The 25,424-nt window shown below is 36.0% G+C and overlaps 1 protein-coding gene across 2 annotated transcripts in view; it reads left to right on the top strand.

Moving 5' to 3' along the window:
* The window catches only part of LOC150093795 (uncharacterized), a 311,113-nt gene that overhangs the window by 103,549 nt on the left and 182,140 nt on the right, over positions 1–25,424 (top strand). For both annotated transcript variants that reach the window (XM_090412760.1, XM_090412758.1), the window contains exon 6: positions 20,605–20,718. In XM_090412760.1, coding sequence (XP_090268886.1) covers positions 20,605–20,718 — 114 coding nt within the window. The remainder of the gene's footprint in view (positions 1–20,604; positions 20,719–25,424) is intronic.

Below are 25,424 nucleotides of genomic sequence, written 5' to 3'. Positions count from 1 at the left end.
ACAATCCTTTCTGGTCACGCTGCACGTCCACCTAAGCATTTTCATCTCTGCTACCTCAATCCTGCTGATGTTATTTTTTCTCAGGGCCACAGTTTCCATAACAATTTTGCTTGCACCTGTGCAGGGTAGTGGGGAAGGGGATGTTTGTCATTATACAGGGACATTTTCATTCTTGTGACTAAAAATGAAACCTGTGTTTCACAAGAAAAGTGAATCCATGTTTTACAAGTAGATTGTCTAATGATCTCCAGCAAAATATAAGCATATTTGGATTTTTTAAAATATAAATTTTAAAAAAGAAATACACAAAGCAAGCAAAATTGTACAGAATGATTTGATTGCTTACTGCTCCATTGTACACTTAATTCATGCCACACCTACATGAATCATTTGATTAACATTACTAGTTTGATGGACATACTCCTCTCCACCTGACCTATAGACATTTACTAAGCTATTAATGTATGCAGTCTTGCCATAAATACATACTGATATGACTTTCCCACACTGCCCACAGATTTGCACAAACCCAGTTAGTGGTGCTGTGCAGCCAATGTTCACATATTTATCAGTAGAGAGAAAGTTGTCTAGCTGTACGGGTTAACATATCTTCCTAGTGAGGTTACTGCTTTAACCTATGTAACAAACACTAATATGGGAACAGAGGTGGATGAATTGGAGGTCCTTGTGATAGTGCAGAATCTCAATGTAAATACAGCTCTGGGATTAGATAGGATATCAGCTAGGGTTTTACGAGAATGTGCAAGAGAACTGGCAATACCTTTGACAGCTGTTTAATTCTAAGTTCTGGCAGAGTTTCAAGGGAGTGGAAAGAAGACAAAATTATTCCTTTGCATAAGGGAGGTTCTAAGACAACAGTTGCAAATCATAGACCAATCAGTATCTTAGGCATGGTGGTAAATATTAGAAAAATTGGTAAAAAAGAGAATTCAAGAATGGGTAGATAAATATGATACTGTATGAAGGTCCACATGGCTTTGTGAAGGGTCGGTCATGCCTTAGTAATTTACCAACTTTTTTAGAGTAACAGCCGAGTTGGTTCAAGGAAATGGCTACATGATGATTTTTGCTGGATTTTGCAAAGGCATTTGACAGAATACCACGTGAAACACTGTTTCCCAAATTAGAACAAATAGGGATGGATGTGACACTGGTTAAGTGGATAGGAGGATGGCTGCTGGACAGATATCAAAAAGTGGTATATGGAGGGACAGAATCGAGGCAAAAGCAGGTGACTAGTGGTGTGCCACAAGGTTCAGTGCTGGGACCATTGCTGTTTAATTTATACATGTTATAGGAAATAACCTGCAAGGAAATATTCAGTTGTTTGCTGATGATGTGAAGTTAAGTAGAGTAATAGTTAATCAAGGCGATGTGGAGAGCTTGCAGAATGATTTTAATAGGGTGTCAGTTTAATGTTGAGAAATGTAAAGTTATGCACTTTGGGATAAATAGACTACAAGCCGTTTATCCCATTGATGGCACTGTACTCCAGGAAATAGGGGTAGTGGTAGACAGAGTTAAAGTTGATAGGATATATTGCTGAGGTAGCACATAAGATTACTTGGCTAGTGAAGAACACATTAACAAGTAGAGATAAGGAAGTGGTAATTCCTCTTTATAAGGCCTTCATATGCCCACATCTGGATTACTCAACTCTGGTCCCTTGGGTTTCTTTGTGATGTGGAAGCAATGGAGAGGATTCAGAGGCAAGTGACCAAGATGGTGAGTGGCCTGTGGAATGTGCCCTATGAGGATAGATGTGAAGGTGTGTGGATTGCAGAAGTTGGTTGATAGGAGAAAAGGAGAGGATATGATAGAGACATTGAAGTTGCTTAAAGGATTTTATATAGGATAGATGTAGGGGAAATGTTTCGGCATTTGGCTAGAGGGACTTGAACAAGGGGTCATCCCTGGAAGTTGAATAAAGGTGTAGTCAGTAGGGATATGAGGACTAGATTTTTTTGCTTGGAGAGTAGTGAATGAGTGGAATGTGGGGATGTGGAAGCAATGGAGAGGATTCAGAGGCGAGTGACCAAGATGGTGAGTGGCCTGTGGAATGTGCCCTATGAGAATAGATGAAGGTGTGTGGATTGCAAAAATCACTCAGTTGAGTGATTTTTGCAATCCACAAATTGTGGTCAGAGCTTGAGAGAGTAGCCTGCAAGAAATGATACCCCACCATTGCCAGTCTGAAGGTGGATTTAGAGCAAGCAGTGTTTCTGCTGAATTTTTCTGTTAATGGATTCAAGGAGAGTATGATAGATTGTCTCTCGCGATGAGTCTTCGGACTCCATGGAGGTGCCCATATAATAATAATAACATGCAGTGGAGAGATTATCAGAACATGTAGCTGTAATAGCACTTCACAAGGTTGGAATGCAGCTACTTGTTATTTCAACATGCTAAAAACACTTGGGATCTGTAGGATGTTAATAGTACAACCATCCAGGTTGTACTATTAACAATTATAACGACATAGAAAGCGTATCTGACTGCCAAAGAACAGGTCGACCATGCTATTAAGATGCAACAGCTTGTGAAGGCACATCACTGCAGTAATCCTGTGAGAACACAAAGTGATGTTGTGAGAGATACATACGTTTTGCATACAATGATGTCACATGAATTAACTGTCATGAAACAATTGTATATATGCCCTGGATGGTTGCATAGCATGTGCCATAGCACCCAGGATTCAGAAAAGTAATCACCCCACATCAGTGATGGTTTGGTGGGGGCGACATATTAAGGGGTATCATAGTTGCATTTCTATGAGAAAAGGGTCAAAACCTCTGCCAAAGTATATCAAGACACCATGCTGGAATTTGTGGTATAGCCCCTGAACAACACCTTGTTTTACGATTTTGGTAAGCTGTGGACCCTCCAACAGGACTCAGTCCCTGTACACAAGGTGAGGACCACACAACAATGGTTGGAGGCAAATGTTCCCAACCACCATCTGATTTGCCATTTGGAAGTCCTGCTCTGAATCCATTCAACTTCAAATTGTGGTCAGAGCTTGAGAGAGTAGCCTGCAAGAAATGACACCCCACCATTGCCAGTCTGAAGGTGGATTTAGAGCAAGCAGTGTTTCTGCTGAATGTTGCACGTGCTGCTTGGTCTGTGGTCTCACAGACTTCGGGCATGCAAAGGCAAAAGCGGGACATTATACATGTGGTTTGTTTGTGCTGAAAGATGTAAATGATTTACTAATAGATTAAAGGTTTATGTGCTGTTCAAGTTGTAACAGTATTTATAACTAGACCAGGTATATATGGCACTGTGTATTTTTGGTTGATTAATTATTATATTTCACAAACACATCTCTTTCTCTCTCCTAGGTTTAAGTTGTCAGTCATAAATGTAAACTGTTTAGAGATTATGGGATGATATGTAATTCATTCTAGACAGCATTTTTATATGCCAGGCATTCTCACATGGCTCATATCCCATTTAAGTCAGTTACATATTTACACCTTTCAGTGATTTAAATAGACCACCCAAATGTAGGATTCATCTTAATGATCGGTTTTTAGTATATCCTGAAACAAATGCATTCTTTCTTCTTACTCAAGTTTTGATTTGATTGAAGCACCACATTTTATGCTATGTTCATCTGATAAGGAAATAGGAAGTGTGAGACCTTCCTGTGTTCCATCTCAAGGTCAAGTATAGTATCAGATGATTTGTCACTACCTGTCATGAATGTATTAATCATGATAGTAGACTATACCAAAAGCTATTAAAAATAGCTGATAAGAAACAAGTAATATCTGTACAATATGCCTTTGTGGATTAATGGAAGGAGATAGTCTGTAAAGGTTTTATATTAGAGTATTTATTTTAATATTTCTATTTATAATGAATACATTTGAAATTAACTAATTTCATGTTGGTTAAGAACATAATTTATGTAGAACATCCAATAGTGGGTCAAATTTAAGAGCTGTCAACAAGAAAAAAAAACCTTTTTTTTTGCATGTCTCTCCCAGAAAGGTTAACTTATTATACATTTAGCACTTTGAGCCTCCTTAACTCAGTAAGTATAGACGAAGCCCTTTGGTCGGAAAGATCTGAGTTTGATTCCCATCCATGACATGAGGAACCTTTATCTGGTCTCTTTCGACTAAAGGTGAGTTAGCCAGTCTCATACGGAGGTTGTGGGTTTTTTCTCCCAGAAACTTGGGTTTTTCATCCCTCAGAACAGGCAAACCAGCCAGTAGAATACACTCAATTTATAGGCAAGAAAAATTTTGAAGCATAGGGTTACGTAACCACCTTATCCTCATATTACAGTTAGGAAATCCAAGGGTACTTGAAAGGCTATGGATGCTTAAGTGCTTGTAAAAAAAAAAAAAAAAAAAAAAAAAAAAAAAAAAAAAAAAAAAAAAAATAATCACTGAGTGAGTGAGTGACATTAACACTTTGAGTGGACTAAGGTTTAAGTAATTTGGAAACTTTTCTCTAGAGACCAATAAAACTTTTTCCAGCCACTTCATTCCTTCATTAAATTGTGGGTTGTCCCTGTTGGATCCCACTTCGTCTCAATCTATACTTTGGATCTAACATGTTAGTCACTATGATGTTCTTAAACAAAATAATAAGTTGCTAGTTGGTTTCTAATTCAAATATAGAGAAAATTTATATTTAAAGACTGTGCCACTCTATATCTGAATTAGTTCAAGAATTGAAGAAAAATCAACCTTCAACTATTTCTCCTTAAAATATATACTGGCCGAGTATATTTGACTTACTTAATTTACCTGCTTTGGTTCGAATATTTTATGAATGGTGCAGTAAAAGAGATTCAGGCAAAATACAACTTTAGATAAACAAAAACAAACATTTAATTTTAGAATCACAAATTTTACACTTAAATTCAAATCAGTTATTAAGATATCACAAACATTTTAACTTCTCGGATAAATTCAATCATACAACTCATACAATGGTAAATCTGTCATCTGTAGTACAGTCTTCTTGCAGTTCCTTAAGTTCCAAATACAATAAAATTTGCAGTAACACACCTCTTCACAAACAAACACTTAATTTTACACTTCAGTTATTTCTCACCAATAGTTGCTGTTAATATAAGGAAATTCTAGTATGAAACTCACACACTTCTCTGTATAGAAATATTAATGGGTGGAATAATCTTACCGATAATCTTTTTTCTTCATCTACTTATATGTAAACCCTTTAAACAGTATCGGCACTCATTAAATAAATCTTCTAAGCAATAACTGAATTAATCGTCGGTCACTATACACATAAACAAATGTTCTTGCATGAAATACTACTGATCACTTATGAATTAAGGCAATACACAATAATTCCTTAACTTGAGGTTTTATATGCACAGCTGTTCATTCTTCCTGCATTCATTTAATTCTTTAGGCAATATATTTCTAAGCACAGCTAACGGTAACCTTCAACTTTACAGCCTCTACTATTCTAGTAACTCCGTGCTTTGCTTCAAGGTTCTGTATGTCCTTGAAAGGTCAGCCCTGAAATTGAATCTCAACTCAAATATCGCTAGTCTATTTAGTAGTCACTCAGCTGTCTTCCGCAGCTATAATTGTTATTCTACAATTTATTAGCTAACCGCCTCTCGACTAGTAGACTTTATTAGCTGCTTGAGTGACTTGCCGACTCGCTATTATCGCACTATGATTCCCAGATACTCTGATTCCAACCTAATGCCAATCCTCTCCTTTTTCTTCTCTCTTAATCTATCTAATCTCTCCATATTTTCCGCGTTCTTCCCTTTTTATATCCATTCTTCCCGCCTAAATTATTCTCGTGATTTCTTTCTAAAACTCTTTTCAATAAACCTTCTCCTCACATGGTGTTCCAAAACGTGCTCGCTCACTTACATACGTCTCCATGATAACCAAACAAAATATAATAAAATTGAGGTATTGCATAACGTTAAACTTCTACCAACAGGAATAAATAGAGAATATTTACATTTCAGTTAATGCGCAGTTAAATTATCAAATACAAATTCTTATAATATTAACATAGCAATAATTAAAATAAACTTAATAATATTTAAATACAGAGTCTAATACTATTATTATATATCTAATTAATTAATTATTATTAGAACTTCAAGGAAAAATACATGAATAATAAATCTTAAGCAAGGGACTATCAAATAATATATAAACAAGTCTTGCTTAGTATATGGCAGATTATGTTAAATGTGAATGAAGAACAAAAACATACAAAATAATTTCATTCACAGTTTAACATCTCAAACCAGATTATTCAATTTCTTATACGAGTAGCTCAAAGGTGCAAGAAATTATGACTTTGGCCTTACTTCAACTTTAGTATCACCTCTGGGTCTGACTCCCACTGATGAGGTCTCAATAAAGATAGAAACCGGTCTGGGTGGTGACCCTCCCATAATGCATACCCATAAGGATATGTGCTTTGCATTGTAGGATACTAAGGCAAGTGATGTGAAGTCATCAGCTTCTATATATGAGTTGTCCCAGTCCTGAAAATATTTCAGCCGCAAACTTTGTTTGCTTACAAATGCCAAATTTTTCATAGCCTCTCTCATGTATGCTTGCATAAACATTATGTGGGACACTCAGTAGGGAAATTACTCTGTATTTCTCACCTTGTTTTACTTTCTTTTTTTTTTTTTTTTTTTTTATAAATGGGTACTATGAGAGCTATTCTAGTGATCTGCTATTCAATCTTCTGACCCATATGTGTAGTATATTGTCACTATATTATACCATTAAAATAAACTAACAGGGAGATATTCAGTTTCTTTGATGTGAAGCTTGGGAGGGTTATTATGATAGTGCTGTTGTTCTGCTTCAAGAGGATTTGAATAAGCTGGAAAGGTGGACAAATGATTGATAAAGTCAGTTTAATGCAACTAAATCAAAGGTTTTGAAATTTAGGATCCATAGATGGGATGCTTCATACTCACTTGAAGTAATACTGGAGGAAGTGGAAGAAGCAAGGGATCTTAGGGTGATTGTAGATAGAGATTTTAAGTTCAGAGGATGTGTTGTAAAGACAATTGCTTCAACATTGATCAGGAGAGATAAAAAGAAGTGGTGGTATATAAAACTTTGAGCATATCTGGATTTTGGTGCTCAGATCTGGTCACTAGGATTTGAATGGGATGAAATGACCTTGGAGAGGAATGCAAAGACATAACATGATATCAGGACTGTACAATGTTGGTTATGGGGATTGATGAAGGGAGTTGGATATGATTGGGATATTTAGCTGTTGAAAGGTTATCATTCGCACTGGAAATTTTTCATATGGTAGAATGAGAAGGAGCAAGGGGCTATCCCTGGAAGTTGCAAAAGGAAGCAATAAGTAAGAGGTGGATTTTTTTTCCCCCTCTCCCCATGGAGCATAGACGGTATTGCCTAGAGCATACTAAAAGTCAAATGGTTGAGTTTAAGTCATATCATTCCTTAAATGATATGACTGTTTTTTTTTTTTTAACATTGACCTCCCACAATGAGTCTTATTGACTCATTGGAGGTCAAGGAAAATAATTATATCTACTTAGGCTGCCTTTCCACATTTCAAGTTGTTGATGGCTTTTCTACTTCGAGTATTGATATGTACCTGTGATTGTGTTCCTATTCACTATTTTCTACTAATGTTCTCTGTCACCTCTTAACTTATTTAGCAGTTTCAAAGTAATTACCGTATATGTCTGTGTATAAGACGACTCTCAAATACTACAGAAAACCCCCTCGAAATCATATGTCGTCTTATATTGCGAGTATAAAAAGGAAGCTTAATTTCTTGGATGAACATTTAGGTAGTTACAATACAGCATTATATAAGAAAATAAGCAGTGTTTATAAACAAATCAGATTAATTTTTTACAATGCATCTATTGTAATTAATTAATTACAATAGATGCAAGTCTTAAAAAACAAATAATTATTAACCTCAATTTTCATGTTAATTTTCTTCATCTGTTGAAAATAGTTCTTCAGATCAATTATTTAAATGATTGTCATATGGATCCCAGTTCAAATCTGGTGAATTGATTTCATTTTCATCGTCATCAGTGTCCCACAACAGATCATCTTCTGTACCATCCATAAGATTACAGATACCACACTTTTTAAATGATTTTATTACAGTCTCTACTGTTACTTTATTCCATGCTTTGATCACAAAATTGCACAACATATCAAGTGATGCAGTGCGCATAGATCCACGTTTGTAAATGATTTTTCACCAGTCAACATCCAATTATTCCACTCTTCTCGCATGTGATCTTTAAATGGTTTGCTCAAGCAGACGTCTAGTGGTTGCAATATAGAAGTTAAACCATATAACAGCAATTTTTGTGTTATATTTTATAGAAGATTTTTAGTATTCTCGGTTAAATGACTACAAAACATCATCAAATTCCTGATATATACCCTCAAGGGGTATACCAGATATGATAGTCTACATGAAAAATTCACATCATTACTAACTTCCTATCTACATTTTTCCTCCAAATCATTCTGTTACCTGTCAACATTATCAAATCTTATATTTCTATCTTCTAAGGCACTTTTTACCATATCAATCCACCTATATCTTAGTCTTCCTCTGGGTCTTATTCCTGCCAACCTGGCAGAAAACACTTGTTTTGCTAATTCTCCCATTCTGTTTAAGTGACCATACCACTTGTGGTATGGTCACTTAAACAATGTCAAGTTCTTTCCTAATATCCTCGTTTTAATATGACATTGCCATTGATGCCATCTGTTCACGCCCTTAATCTTTCTCAGGATTCTCATATCTGCGGTCTCTAGTCTTTGGTCAAGTATTTTACTTCTGGCCCAGCTGTCAGATCTATAAGTTAAAACTGACTTGAATAATATCTTGTATACAGCTAATTTAGTGTTTTTGCTCATCAAATATCTCTCTTATTCCATATAAATTTATTCATTAGACTGCCTACCATACCAGCTTTGTTGATTCTGTTGTCTATTTCCATATTTAATTTACCATCTTCACTAAAAATTGTGCCTAAGTAGCTGACATGTTTAACTTTTTCTATAGGTTCTCCATTCACAATGCAGTTGATATTTTCAATGTTTCTAACTATTTTCATTGTCTTTGTCTTTTTAATACTGAAATTCATACCATATCTACTACAACAGTTATTCAATTTAGTCAGGGAATCTTGCAGACTTGTAGCGTATTTATTTAGAAGTATAACATCATCTGCATAAAGGAAAGAGCTGAGATCAACATCTCCAATTTTGATATCAGGTTTAATACCACTTTCCTTCATCATCATCATCATCATCATCAGATTCCTGCCATGTACCCTCAAGGGGTGTACAGGATATGACAGTACTACATGAAAAAATTACATCATTACTAACTTCCTATCTACAATTTTCCTCCAAATCAGTCTGTTACTTGTCAAGACTCCAACATTATCAGATCTTATATTTCTATCGTCTAAGGCACTTTATACCGTATCAATCCACCTATATCTTGGTCTTCCTCTGGGTCGTTTTCCTGCCAACCTGGCAGAGAACACTTGTTTTGCTAATCTTTCCTCTCCCATTCTATTTAAGTGACCATACCATCTGAGATTAGCTCTGCTAACGCATTCCTGGATGCTGACAATGTCAAGTTCTTTCCTAATATCCTCATTTTTAATATGATATTGCCATTGATGCCATCTGTTCACGCCTCTAATCTTTCTCAGGACTCTCATATCTGCGGTCTCTAGTCTTTGGTCAAGTGTTTTACTTCTGACCCAGCTCTCAGATCCATAAGTTAAAATTGGTTTGAACACAGTCTTGTATACAGCTAATTTAGTGTTCCGACTAATTTCTTTCTTATTCCATATGAATTTATTCAATTGACTTCCCACGATACCAGCTTTGCCGATTCTGTGGTCTATTTCTATATTTAGTTTACCATCTTCAGTAAAAATTGTGCCTAAGTAGCTGAAATGTTTTACTTGTTCCACAGGTTTTCCATTCACAACACAGTTGACATTTTCAATGATTCTGCCTATTTTCATTGTCTTTGTCTTTTTATTGCTGACCTTCATACCATATCTATTACAACAGCTATTCAATTTAGTCAGAGAATCTTGCAGACTTGTAGCGGATTTATTTAGAAGTATAACATCATCCGCATAAAGCAAAGAGCTGACATTAACATCTCCAATTTTGATATCAGGTTTAATACCACATTCCTTCATAATGTGATCCATATAGATAATGAATAACAGAGGGGATAACGTACATCCTTGTCTCACACCAGATTTAACATTAAACCATCTTCCTGTACTTCCTTCAATTCTAACTGCAGACTCACAACTCAAATAAAGACTAAGTATTGCTTGATATAATGCCCCATTGACACCATATAACTGCAGCGTATTGAATAGCTTCTCTCTTGGCACCTTGTCATATGCCTTTTCCAAATCGACAAAACTTAAATACAGATCTTTGTTATATTCCCATGCTTTCTCGACTATTTGTCGTAAAGTGAAGATCTGATCCTGACAGCCTCTATTTGGCCTGAATCCAGCTTGTTCTTCACCAAGCTTTTCTTCCACAATTCTTCTCAACCGCTTCTCAAGTATACTTGCATAGATCTTGCCAGGAACACTCAGTAGAGAAATACCTCTGTAATTCTCACATTAAGTTTTATTTCGCTTTTTTTATACCACTATTACACGCATTATTATCCATAACTTCACATCATTTTCATCCATCCATCCTTTTTCGTGAAAATGTACAAAAACATTTGAAGGAAATTTTATCTCAGGTTTAGTTTTACATTTGAAAATGATCATTGGTTTTAACTTGGTTCTATCAGCCATACATGACAAATGCAACTGTAAACCTTGTTTTTTCATGTCCTGTACTTCGAACTAGCACACTCTTACTACCTTTAGACTCTACTGTTTTATTGCTTATCATATCAAAGCTCATTGGAGTTTCATTTATATTTCCAATATTTGACAATAGAAATTTATGTTCTTGTCTCAACTAAATAAATTTATGGAAACTGGTAAGTTTGTGGTCAAGATCTGCTGGTAGTTTTTTAGCAATTCTTGTTTTCTGTCTTATTACCAGATTTTGTCTGTTCATAAAACGATTACACCATCCTGAAGTTGCTTGAAATTCTATACTTTCATCTGGATTCAATCTTGACTGTTTTAGTGCATATGCTCTAATGATATTTCTTGTAACAAGATAACCATTCTGCCTTTGTTCGAATACCCATTCTGCAACGTGATTTTCCAGTTGCCACCATCTGCTGGTTTTCTACCCACTACCATCTTCAGAGCACAAATTATAACTGACAAGCACACAACACTGAACTAAATAATTCTTGGAAAATATTTCAAACTGTAATAGAAACAGAACTAATGCCCTTGCATGGTGTCCTCTATGGATTGAATAACTGTAAAGTTAATTTGGAGAAGTTAGGCTATCAGCCTGAAATGACTGTCTCCCAGATCTTTATCAAATTGATGCAACAATACTTGCTGAGATTGGTAATGTTTCATAGCCAATGCTGATTCTAAAAATAGTCTGAGTCTGAGATCTATAACTGACTTCTATGTAATATCAATGTCTTCCTCCATCTAATCCTATGTGAAGGAGTATCCAGAGCATGATCTGCCAATTCCAACTTGCCATACAGGTAATCATGGATGTAATTTTTGTGTTCTTCAAGGTGGATGTAAACCGATCTATCAGTCTGTCCAAAGTGCAGTTATACACTCCAGGATGTGCAAGAGGATGAATTTTATCTTTAGGAGAATGGGTGAAGGTAGCTAGCTGAATAAGAGGTTTGAAAGTGGCACGGAGAACATATTTGCAAAGAAATTTAGCTATATTGTTATCTGATGCACTCTTAACCACCTAACCAGCCATTATGGATAAAATACTTCATATCCATCATATATTTCAATGTAATATCAATAGTATTGCAATTTTAATATGCACTTCGCATCCATGATAACCTTGACGTCTGTAGACATCTTGGCCAGTAGCGTGGTTAATATATGGAATGGTACTACCTTTCTGTATGAGTGGATTTTCTATAAATGGAAAAGATAATGAGCTATTAGGAAATCGTGTCACTAGCGTATCTAGAAAGCGGAGGCAATTTTCACTGTCCTTTTCTGTAGTGAAGTTAATTTTAGGATGTTGGCTGTTATGATGTGCTAAAAATATATTTGGACTATAAGGCCAAATAGCATTAGCTAACAAAAACATATAAAGGAAATGAAATAGTTATTAGGGACCAAGAATTATTACATCGTGGACAGCCTCACCTATAAATTGGCCAAACCTTTATCCAAATCACTTCCTCTACCCCCTTCCTCAGGCAACTTTTTTATCTGTTAAAATTTTCTACTCATTAAAACATAGATAAGGTATCTAAGAAAGCATCTGAGATCTAAGATATCTGACAGAAAAAGAAAGAAAACTGACTGGTAGAAGGGCTGGAGAGAAGCTAAACTAGTGGCTCAGGACAAAGGTATCTGGAAGAAATAGGTCCCAGCCTTATGTGCCATGAGGCACCAAGAGGATAAGTACCATATTTGCCGGCATATAGGATGCACCTCCTTTTTTGTACACATTTTTTAGGGAAAATAACTTTATCACTGAATATTATAATGAATTTACAGTATTTGAAATATAAAGTAATAAATAGATCTACTTTCAACAAATAACTAATCTAACTAGGAAAGAGTACCCACTTTTTAATCATCAAAACCCAGAAATTCATCTCCACAGCTAATGAAGGGACACTTGAAACCTCTTCTAAATCAGAATCTGAGTCCTCATACAACAAATTGTCCTCTGTACCATCCAGTGCATTACTAATGCCATACTTCTTAAATGATTTAACCACTGTCTCAGTTTTCACAGCATCCCATGAAGCTTTGACCCACTCACAAACTTGCGAAATGCTAGGCTTCTTCCTGATGGAGTAACCTCAAAATCTGAAGACTGCATCCATCTGTTCCACTTCTCCTTCATAAATCCCTTAAATGGTTTATTAATACAGACATCTAAAGGTTGAATCTGACTAGTTAGACCTCCTGCAATTACAGCTAACCGAGTTTTCAATTCCTTGAGTTTATTTGTAACATCGTCTGTTCTGTGAAAACAAAACTGATCCCATACTAGCATGGCAGGCTTCTTCAACAGTCCACCAGGGTGCCTAGATCAAATTTTATCTACCTATAACTTCATTCCTCCTCAATCCATCCAGCCTTTTGCGTGAACATGTATAAGACTCCTTTAAGCAGTTTTTCTTTGGGTAGCATTTTCCTTTTAAAAATCAATAGTGGCAGTAATTTTGTCCCATCAGCACAGCAGGATAAAACAAGTTTTAATAGTAACACTATTAAAAGTAACCCTTGGAATCTACAGTTTTGTTTGAGGGCACATCAGAAGTCAGCGGAACCTTGTCTATGTTTCCTATTTGCACAAGTTCAAAATGTTCTCATTTCCTTGCGTTAATGACAAATCGATGAAATTCGATCATTTTTTCTTCATATTCAGCTGGTCTTTTGTGATATTTTTGTTTTAGTCCGCATACATAGCTGGTTTCTCTTCATGAATCTTGAACACCATGATGTTGATCCAGTAAAGTTGGCGATCCCTCTGTTAGTGGCTATCGCTTTCGCTTGATGAATAATCATTTTTGTAGACACTGAAAGTACTGCTTTTCTGTGGTCTAAAATCCAAGTATTTGGTTCTGCCTCAAGTTCTTGCCATTTTGCATTTCCACTTCGTAGGTTATGTTTATTAGTTGCTTTTTTTAAATCCTCTTCCTGATTCCACCAAGTTCTTATCATTTTCTCAGTTGGGGGTGGTCCGAAATGCTTCTCTGCAGCCCTGTTTCCATGTTCTTTAGCATACGCAATCACACATAGCTTGTATGCAATATTGTAACAATGCTGATGTTTTTCAGCCATAATTTGCCAAGAAATTTATAGAAAATTTAACGGCAGGAATTTATCAACGTTCAAACTGCAACAACAATTGGAAAGTTTAAACGAACAGGACACAGCTGTGATCGTCGATGACAGCACATGCGCATCCACTGAACTCTACATCAGTGTTTCTCAAAGTGTGGTACGCGTACCCCGGGGGTACGTGAAAGGTCTTCAGGGGGTCCGTGGCAATTTTCGGCTATGCATCATTAACGCATAGAATAAAATTCAATGTATCCGTGAAGTTTGAGATCGTAAAACGTTCCTATTGTATCACTGAATAAGGTACAGAAACATCTGCAGGCTGTGCAATATGTTTTTCAACAAACAGCACAATTAGAGACAACTGGGATAAAAATGGCACTAACTAATGAATCGCATGTCCCCCCCCACAGAAACTGTTTGAGTGGACGTGTTAAAACGAAGAAATATATAGTGAATGTGTTTCAGATATCATATAAGGAATTCGGTTGAAGAGAATTAGCATTTCAACTGAACTGTCGGCTTGCTTTCTCATTTAGTAGCACGATCTTTTGTTAATACCACACCAATCATATGAACGTGGATGTCTGAAGTTTGAGAAACACTGCTCTACGTAACTGGAATGCTCTCACACACACACACTGCAAGGAAGCAATAAAGAAATCACTTAACTCGTAACAGAGAAAATTTTCAGAAATGAAAATAATAAAAAAACTGAGTATCGGTGTATAAGATGCACCCTGTTTTTCAGAGCTATTTTCAAAGAAAAAAAGTGCGTTTTATACGTCGGCGAATATGGTAAGTAGATTATGACAGAAAAATTAGTCATCTCCTTAAGTACTCCTCTACTTCTTTTAGATTATAGATTGGGATCCTACAAATTCTCAGAAAGGAAAAAGTTTATTAAAAAGAACTACATCTTGACCCAAAGAGATTATCAAAAAGCTTGTCAGACCATCCTGGATATATAGAGTCCCCAAAATTCATAAACCTCACCCCTTCCCCCCCTCTTTCAGTAATAGACAACATGGACAGCCTCATCTACAAACTGGCCAAACATTTATCCAAATCACTTCCCCTTCATTTGGCAACTCTTTCTCATCTATTAAAATTTTCAACACATTAAAACATTAAGATAGTTAGCTTGACAGATTTTGACAAAGGTCAGTTATATTACTTCACTGTTCACTACTGTACCATTAACAGACCCTTTGACCTCATTAAGCCTCTGATGTAATTGAATTAATCAATTTCACCATTTATTTAGGTTATTTTTTTATGGAAAAGAAAAATATACAAACAGCTAAATGGGACTGCAGTGACTGGTAGAAGGGCTGGAGAAAAGAGGTTCCCCTCTTTTCTCTGCTACTTCTGTAATAGAACATTTGGAAAATCTAGCACTCAACGCAACCACTCTTAAACCAATAGTTTGGCTGTGCTGTGTTTGGCATTTGCCCTAATGTTTCAGACATATTGTGTACATTTTTCACTGCATCTTAACAGCCAACATTGTAAAATAAGCTTCACCATAAAAAAGTAATAGTCTCTCCTTTCTAGATTCACTAATGACATGACTTCTTAATGGCCCATTATCCTTTTGATTTACAGAAAACCAACCCCCACAGAAAGGTATTTTACATAAGCAATCACACCATTCCCAACAGTATGGCAGCCCCAAAACACTTGCTCATCTGGCCAGAGCTATTTGTTCAAATGACACAGCCCATATTAAATGCTGCATGCACTGATATTCCTCTTGCAACCAAACATAGGATCGCAGCAAAACTATTCCATCCCATATATTCAGAAATAGATAGCCACAGTTGTGCAAATGTGATCTCCATGCCACTTTCAAGCCTCTTGTTCAGCTATCTACCTTCATTTATTCTCCTGAAGATCAGTTTCATCTTCCTGCACATCCTGGAGTATGTAAAGTTCTTTTTGTGCCTGTAGTTTAGCCAACTTTGGACAGACTGGTAGATAGTTAACATCTGCCTTGAAGAAAACAAAAATTACATCCGTGATCATCTGTATGGCAAGTCGGGATTTGCAAACCTGGATAATTGTTCATGTAGAATTAGATGGTGGAAGACATTGATATTACATAGAAGTCAGTTTTAGGTCCGAGAGAGTATTTTTAGAATGAGCATCAGCTCTAAAATGACTGTCTCCCAAGATCTGGGAGACAGTCATTTTAGACCTGAGAGCCTGACTTCTCCAAATTAACTTTATGGTTATCTGGCCCATAGAGGATACCATGCTCATGTAAGGACATCAGTGCTGTTTGTTATAGTTTAAGTTGTTTCCACAATTATTTAGTTTGGTACTTGTCACGTTTGTAATTTGTGTTCTGAAGATGCTGGGTAGAAAACCAGCAAAATATTAGTAAGTTCAGTAAATGTACCCCCCCCCCCCCTTGATGTTTATTCCATGAATTGCTATTATGAAGGATCAAGCACTGTTTGAATAAGTTAGCCAAAATAAAAATCCTGATCAGCAGGACAGGTCTGATATGCATCCTTGTGACATAGGGAGATCACTGATAATGACTGCTAGAAACATGAGATTTGTCTCTCACATTGTGCACTTATGCACATGTTTGTAGGCAACTAGATGATTCATTCACAAACAATGGTCTCTCATTAAACTTTGTGTGTGAAAGAGAGGGTGTGTACCTATTTTCTTTCTCCTTCCACAATTCTGAGTGATTAAAACTCTTAGATTCAAAAGAAAATACTCCAACTAAACTTACAGGTTTTCATAAACTCGTACTCACAAAGGTTCATATCCCAGGATATATCATATCTAGCCTAACCTCTTAAATTGGCTTATTAACTCATTAAACCCATTAAGAGCTTGAGTCTTCAGTCTTATAACCAAAATAAACTAATTTTATTTAAAAAAAAAAATATATATATATAATATATACACACATTAAATCAACTACTTAACTATGCAGGTGCCAGCATATTCTTCAAATCACAATAAGGAAAATGAGATGTTTATACCATGTACGCAACTGTGCATAAACATCCCGCCGTGGGCATGGATGTTTGTGATTCTTGTCTGTCGAAATGGTGGTGGTGGTTGGCGGTAGATTGCGTTGGTGTAGTTGCGGTCAGTTGGTGATTGAATCTTGGAGACGGAGTTGTAGGGCAAGTGCCCTCCCTCGATGAGTCCTTGGACTCCCTGGAGGTGTCAGATAATAACTTCCTTATAGTTACATAAACCAACGGTTATCCTGTATGGACAAAATTCCTGAAACCTTAGTCTTTTGCCTTTTACAGAACTTTTATTCTTTGAGTTCGCAGAGGCGTAAGAATAACACAAAATAAGTGCTCTGTATATGAGACAAACTCGTATTCAAGCTCCATTTAATAAACTAGTAAAAAACCATATCACTTTAGAATGAATTAATTTTTTGTGTAAATCTTAGCATTCTTGTTAAAACTTTAACAAGAATGCTAAGTCTTCAGAACAAAAACTTTGCCTTCTATATGAAAGTTTCTGAAGAAATAAACTTTGCCAGTCTGGTTGGCTGAGTGGTTAGCATATCCAGCCGAAAAGCTGCATGTTCAAATCCCCCCATGGGCATGGATGTTTGTGATTGTCTGTGGAAATGTTAATGGTGGTGGTGGGGAAGATGGTGTAGTTGGTGGAGACAGAATTGTAAAGTATGTGCACTCCCTTGATGAGTCTTTGGAGGTGTCATGTAATAATAATAATAATAATAAAATATGCTAACAGAAATCCCTTATCAGACTGAGAATCCCAAATAAACTTTACTGGGTCTATTTCTATATGAACTGGAAAGCAGCAAAGTTCATTTTCAACATTAACTGAAATAAATCCTGTATTGATTAATGGCTTACAATAAACTTCATACAAGGATATCCTAAGTCTTCCTTTTCTAATTTCTGTTCAGGCTTCATATATTGAACACACATACTCCTGCTGTGTTCCTTTCTCACCTCTCAAAACACCTGAATGCTTGGCAGTGTTCAATAACATTCTCTTTTTTTTACTTCTGTGCATACTCAGAAATATACACTAGATCAACTTCCACTCTGATCCACAAGTGTGTGCTGCCATTACTGCCTTCATGCTGTACTTGTAACAATAATGAAGTTATTTTCATAGTGCAGAATAGTTTATTCATGTATAATTTCATTGCAAAACTATCAGGATTTGTTTATTTAATTATTCACTCAGCATGAACTGTTAGCTATTGACAATATTTTGTAAACAATGTCTACATACAAATGGTGCCAATGTTACAACACTTTTGACAGCTCATGCAAAATTATAATTATACTTTAATGTCTAATTTGAATAGATTTATTTTATATCTAAGCAAGACTTCAGTAGTCAAAGATAAGAATAACATTCCAAAACATCTTGCATACTTGAAAACAAACATTTAATTAAACACTTTAAATATAATGTATTAACTTTTTTTAACTTTAAATTAATTATTTTTCTTATTTTTACTTTGTCAGATATCTGAATTTTAATACAGATATCTTATAGTTTGTTGCATATAATAAGTTGGGATGAATTTATCGATTCTGTCAGTGACTAGTTGCATAAGAGTGCGGTAGGATATGTAGCTGAGTGAAATCTAAGTGATGCATGCGCCACATGGCTATGTAGATTAAATTAGTATGAATGATAACTTTATGTAGGATAAAATTAGGACTTCATTCTTGATTCTCGTGCTTGCTTGAATTTTATCAGATTAAGGTGCAACACTTGAATGGACTCATTTCATAGCTAGCCCTGACCTGGCATTAGCAAGGTTCAGTATTTCTATCAGAAGTATTGCTGATAGTCTAAGTTTAGCAGTAGATGTATCTAAATAAGGGTTTCCCTAAGTTTCTGGCCTGAATAACTTTTAGAGGTGATAGGAAAGAAAACAGCTGTCACTTTTCAATAATCTCCCTTTACTTCAACACACTTTTCACATCTTTGAATTAACATTTCTGTGCCTTTGAAAAAAGTCTACTTTTGTCTGCAAAATGGTGTAAAACTGCATCTTTCATCTCATTGCCATCTGCAAATTTTCTTTCTCCAAGATCTTTCATTAGTTTTGAGTAGTAGTAGTAGTAGTAGTAGTAGTAGTAGTAGTAGTAGTCGTCGTCACTGGGTGCTAGATCTGGGCTGTAGGGCGAGTGTTCAATCTCCTGAAAGCCACAGTCCTTCACAACAATAGCCATATGGACTGGAGTATTGTCTTGAAGCAGGTGAACACCATGACTCAGCATTCCTCATTTCTTCTCCTTCGTGACATCGTACAGTTTGTTCAGGAGTGAAGCATAATATCCTGCATTCATGGTGATATTCCTTTCCTTGAAGTCAATCGAGAATTACCTGGCAATCCCAGAATATTGTTGCCATGATCTTCTTGGTGGACTGTGTGACTTTGGCTTTTCTCAACAATGCTTCACCTGGTTTGCAGCACTCCATGGATTCCCTTTTGGAAAGAGAACCATGGTTTCATCCCTGGGGACAATGGTTCCAGCACTTCTCTCTGATTCCCTTGGTAAAGCACTAAAAACTTGTGGGAACAGGTAACACGATGCTCTTTCTGAATTGAAGAGAGGAGTCAAGGCACCTACCTTGCACTGACCTTCATCATGTGAAGCTTCTTGTGAATGATGCAAAAGATGGTTGTTATAGAAAGCCCCAACCTTGCTGAGATTTCTTTGAACTTCAGCCATTTGTCATTGAGCAGTTTCTCCTCAAGAGAGACATTTCCCTCAGTCATCACTTCCACATGCCGGCCATCATGAGGATCATCTTCGATGCTCCCTCTTCCTAGGTGAAACTGTTTACCCATTCCTTCATGGTGGAATATGAAGGAGAATTGAGTACTTACTACAGCGCAGTACTCAATTTTTAACATTACAGCCACTCAGTGTGCCACGTGTTAGTCAAACGAGTGCATCCAACTGAATGATGCAGGTAAAGATTTGAAACTGCACACTAACCTCCCCATAGATGGTGCTATCTGTCATTCATGTCATCTTAAAATAGGTGCGAATTTTATGTCAAGCTGGAAACTTTTAGAATCTATCTCATATATGATAGCAAATACCTGTATGTCTGAGTCTGCTGGATAGGACTGAATGCCTCTAAGTTAGAAACCTGTCTGGCCACTGCTGTCATTCCTTTTATGCCTTGTGCATTGAAAGGAAGTGTGCTAGCTAGAGTTTCTTTTGTATTGTTATGGTATGATTGCTCTGGCAATGGGACTACTAGAGCAAAAGCATTAAAGCAGCCATTGAGACAATATGGTTTCTGCTTGCCATGTCACAATTTTTGGGTGCACCATACAAGTGCAAAGCGCACTTGTCCTCATTCTGTCCTTATTTTTGTTGTTATTACGACAGAAAGAAAAGTGGCATTTAGGTTAATTTGCATTATCTGCCCTTTCCCAACCAGTTAAAACGATATAAAAATTTCAAAGAAGTCAATAGAAATGAGACATTTATATAATTTACTGTTAGAATGAGGAACAGATAATAATAGTAATGATATTAATAGGTTAGATTTTATAAACTTATATAGAAAATTTTTCATGTTAAACATATATTCATTTTCAGGTATATAAGGAGGGCATTGTTAAATTGAGTCATAATTGTGCCAAAGAAGCCGCAAAACAAAGAGTAAAAAAATATGTGGAGTTGTCAACGGGTCATATATACTCGAGTGAAAAGGTAGCTTTTTTTTTTTTTTTTTTTTTTTTGAAAGCAATTAATTATTGTTGGTATTTTATTTTGGCTATTTATATAAAACAAATGAATTGCATTTGAATGGTGTCTTGAGAAAGTATTTTTCAGAAGTGCAGAGTTAGGAAAACTAGATTGTTTAGCAGGGAATACCAATGAGTATTGGGTCCAGGCAACCTAGAGGTTCGTAAGTGGGAGAGTGATCATATGATGCTGATTTAGCTCCTAGGTTCTTAACTTTAGTGGATGTTGTGGGATGGAGGAGGGAGTATTGCAATTTATGTATACTGATGTGAGAAGTATTTGAAATAAGGGTGAGGATTTTTGGCATTGGTTAGCTTAATTTGGCCAAACGTTTATGGACATCAGTGAGACTTGGTTCACTAAGGATGATATAGGGATAAAATGCAAAGGATATAGTATCTTCAGAGAGGACATAGGGAACAAAGAATAGGGGGAAGAGTTTTGCTAATCATGGCACAAGAAATGAAGCCAAAAAGAGTAAAGTAATGATGTACTTCTACTTTTGGCTTCCTTCTAGGACAGAGACGTAGAGGACAGTTCATTTCAGATTTTTTATGGGATTCCACATGGAACTCTGTTGCATAAATTAGAGGAAATGGGGATAGATATGAATCTGGTAATTTCGATTTAGGAGGCCGATGGACAGATTTCAAAGAATTAGGCAGGAGTTGAGTACAGGAGAAGACAGATGAATAAGAGTGTACCACAGGATTAAGTACTTGATCCTCTGTTGATTTATATGTCACTGATGTAAAAAATAATTTCATAGGGTAAATAATCATTCATTTGCTGATGATGCAAAACTGGGATAATAAATTTTGTAGGATGACTTAGACTGGCACTATAAGGAAAGGTAAAGGACTGTGGCCAAGTATATAAGTTGATGCACTTTGGGAAGAAGAGATCACAAGCTGTGTATTATATCGATGGAACTGCTAGAAACCGATGAGGCTAGAGATTAGTGTGTGTGTGTGGGGGGGGTCATTGCAAACAGGGAGTTGAAGTGTAGAGGTCATATTCTGAATGTAACCAAAACATTGCATCAGATTATGTGGTTATTATAGAACATACTAACAAGCAGGGATTGGGAGGTTATTGTTGTCATCTCATTTATTTATCTCAATAATAATGCCACATCTTTACTACTACATACAGATCTATTCACCCAGATACTGTAGGGATGAAGAAGTGGTAGAGAGGATCCAGTGCCAAGTGACAAAGATCGTGGTAAGTTTATGGACTGCTCTCTGTGAGAATAGATTGAAGTTCTGTGGGCTTTATAAACTACCTTAAAAAAAAAAAAAAAAAAAAAAAAAAAATCACATTTAACGTTCATATTTGTTAAATTAGGGACACAAAACGCACGTGTTGAAAGGATTATTTTACTGATTAATAATAAAATAACTTTACATTTTGACCCCTGTATTGAGGTCATCTTCAGAAGGATACATTTAGAAGTATAAGAACAAGCTACATGCTGTTCCACTCTATACAAGTAAATTACATCTACGTTGTTAACTAATCCTTTTTCTAGCCTGCCCTCTAGTGGGAAAAAATTATTAAAAATAAATAAAATAAAAACTACAATAAACTCTGCTAAAGTCCTCATGTACTAGGATTCTTCTGGAATTATACAGTTATATTACAATTATCTTCTGGATTCGTACAGTACATGTTACTATTGAATGTTCAAGAGAAAAAAAAAAACACTTCACTAGGTCTTGTGTTGAGATTTTTCTTCGTGGTTGCTATGAAGGTTGTAGATGGGTCCTCCACATTTTTGGAATTGTTAGACCATCATTTTTATTCAGATTCGGATTATTATTATTATTTTGACACCTCCAGGGAGTCCAAAGACTCATCGAGGGAGAGTGTGCCGACAGCATCGAACGATTGGCCCCATTCCAACTACTAACCGCGCTCAAACTTACTTAACTGAGCCATTAGTAGCAGAGGCTCTACCAATCGACCAACCTTCGCCGGCATGTTTGAGCATTTCACACGCTTCCTTGAATTTCGGCTCAAACCAGGTTTTGGTGCGGTGAAGGGACTTGGTACCTTTCCAGTCAATTCTGTGGTATGTTTGGAGTGCGTGGTCAGAAACCTGGTTCAAGCGGAAATTCAAGGAAGTGTGTGAAATGCTCAAACATAATCCGAATCTGAATAAAAATGATGGTCTAACAATTCCAAGAATGTGGAGGGCCCATCTACAACCTTCATAGTAACCACGAAGAAAAATCTCACCACAAGACCTAGTGAGGTTTTTTTTTTCTTGAACATTCAATAGTAACCTGTACTGTACGAATTCAGAAGATAATCGTAATATAACTATAATTCCAGAAGAATCCTAGTACGTGAGGACTTTAGCAGAGTTTATTGTAGTTTTTATTTTATTTTTGTTTGTTTTATTTATTTTTAATTTTTAATAATTTTTTCCCCCCCATTAGAGGGCAGGCTAGAAAAAAGATTAGTTAACAACGTAGATGTAATTTACTTGTATAGAGTGCAACAGCATGTAGCTTGTTCTTATACTTCTGAATGTATCCTTCTGAAGATAACCTCAATACAGGGGTCGAAACGTAAAGTTATTATTTTATTATTAATCAGTAAAATAATCCTTTCAACATGTGTGTTTTGTGTCTCTAATTTAACAAATATGAATGCTGATCACCGTGTAACCTTAAAAGAAAGAGACATTTAGCGTTCGTAGATGCCGTATGGTCACTCCCATACCTCATCAGGTTTTGGGAGTGAAGTCTCCTGCTAGAATAAGTGGTAGGGGTTGCAGATTCCTTTTCCACACAGAATTTGTAGGACAATTACAAACATCCATTCCCATGGCAGGATTCAAACCCACAGCTCTCTTGGCTAGAGAGCGGACATGTTAACCACTCGCCCAACCAGACTGGGATAAACTATCTGAGATATGAGAAAGAAGGGATATGATAGAAGCATATGTTATTAAAGGGATTTTATAGGCTTGATGCCTAAAACCTTTTTCAGTACATGTGTGGAGAGCAAGGGGGCCATCCCAGAAAATTGTGTTAGTGTGCAGTTTACAAGGGTGTTACGATAGTTTTTTGCTTGGAAGATGGTGAATGGGTGGAATGAGATGCAGAGGTGGTAGTGAGTGCATCGTTAGTTATTGTGTGTGTGCGTAATGAGACAAATCATTGAAAAGGTAGATGAATACCAAAAACCTTTAGGCCTGGCATTTATTGATTTTGAAAAGGCATTTGATTCAATCTCAACATTAGCTTTTTAGAAGCTCTAAAAATCAAGAAATAGTGAAAAACTTATATTGATATACTTTGTTGTATATGAGTTCAACTGAATTTGTAAAATCAGGAAGAAATATGAAATTTCCTATAAAAAAAAAAAAGAGGAGTAGACAGGAAGATGTCATTTCACCTAAATTATTTACAGGAGCCCTAGAAGAAATTTTTAAAAATCTGGATTTGGAAAATAGAGGAATTGTAGTAAATAGGAAGAACCAAATCACCTGTGATTTGCTGATTACTTTGTTCCAAAAGAACTGATTTCAGATTGAAATGCAGAAAGTAAGAAAGAAAGAATTAAATATAAACAAAAATGGAACAAAAAGAATGTCTAATAAATCACCAAAAAGCAAGAACAAATCAAACACTAGAAAATTGATATAGTAATCTCCTGTATTTACCTATGACCAAAGATAATAGTAGAGGGAATCTGTGAAGAAGAAATTATATGTTGAATGAACTTTGTGGATAGCCTTTGGAAAACACCATGAAGCACTCAAAGGAAATATCCCAATCCTACTTATAAGAAAAATATTACAGTTGTATACTTTTGGTCATGACATGGAAGTGAAACATGAACTTTGACTTAAAAAAAAAAATTGGCCAGGTTGAGGATTGATTACTTAGAGAAAAATGGAAAGATCATTATTTGGTATTACTATTCTAGATGGAAAGCAGAGTACTTGGGACATATCAGCCATTAAAAGATCCCAGTGACAATGGGCAGGTCATGCTGCAAGAAGTAACATTAGAAAATGGACAAAATCGATATTTGAATGGTATCTCAGAGACAAAAAGAGTGCAATAAGAAGACCAAAGAGACTGGGAGGATTAGATTAAAGAGATAGCTAGAGCTCACTGGCATAGAAAAGATATAACTGAATGAGGATTTTGGGGGATTACTTCGTCTAGCAGTAGACAGAAAATGGCTGATGAAGGTGATGGTGGCAGGTATTGTGTGAATAAATGGGTCTCTCACGAAGAGTTCGCGAAGGTTCCATGGAGATACACCTATGATAATAATATAAAATCCTAGGGATTCTCAGTTAAATTTATTTCTATCCTTGTTCCTGTGGATAGAAATAAATTTAACTGAGAATCCATCTTAATGACTTCAACCCTCCAATAAGAATAACTTCAACACTTTCACCAAATATCCTTGCTCATCTATTGTGATCCTGAATCTACAACCCGTTGGCAGAAAAGCACTGTCCACATGGTCACTGAACCTTCCTATACTTTGGCAACTCATGCCAAATGCTGTTTATGCTACATATTATGAACAGTCATTCACAATGAGTATTATTGTTATCATAATTCATCTGATGATGAGTATAAAGATGGCATCATTTAGGATGCTGTGTTGATCCCCATGATCTTTCACAATAGTGA

Source organism: Typopeltis vanoorti, chromosome 23 (genome assembly GCF_054136105.1).
Source record: "Typopeltis vanoorti isolate ZY-2024b chromosome 23, IOZ_Tvanoo_1.0, whole genome shotgun sequence".
Lineage (NCBI taxonomy): Eukaryota > Metazoa > Arthropoda > Arachnida > Uropygi > Thelyphonidae > Typopeltis > Typopeltis vanoorti.
Note: the sequence above shows the minus strand (reverse complement) of the source record. Positions and strands in the feature narration are given on the sequence as shown.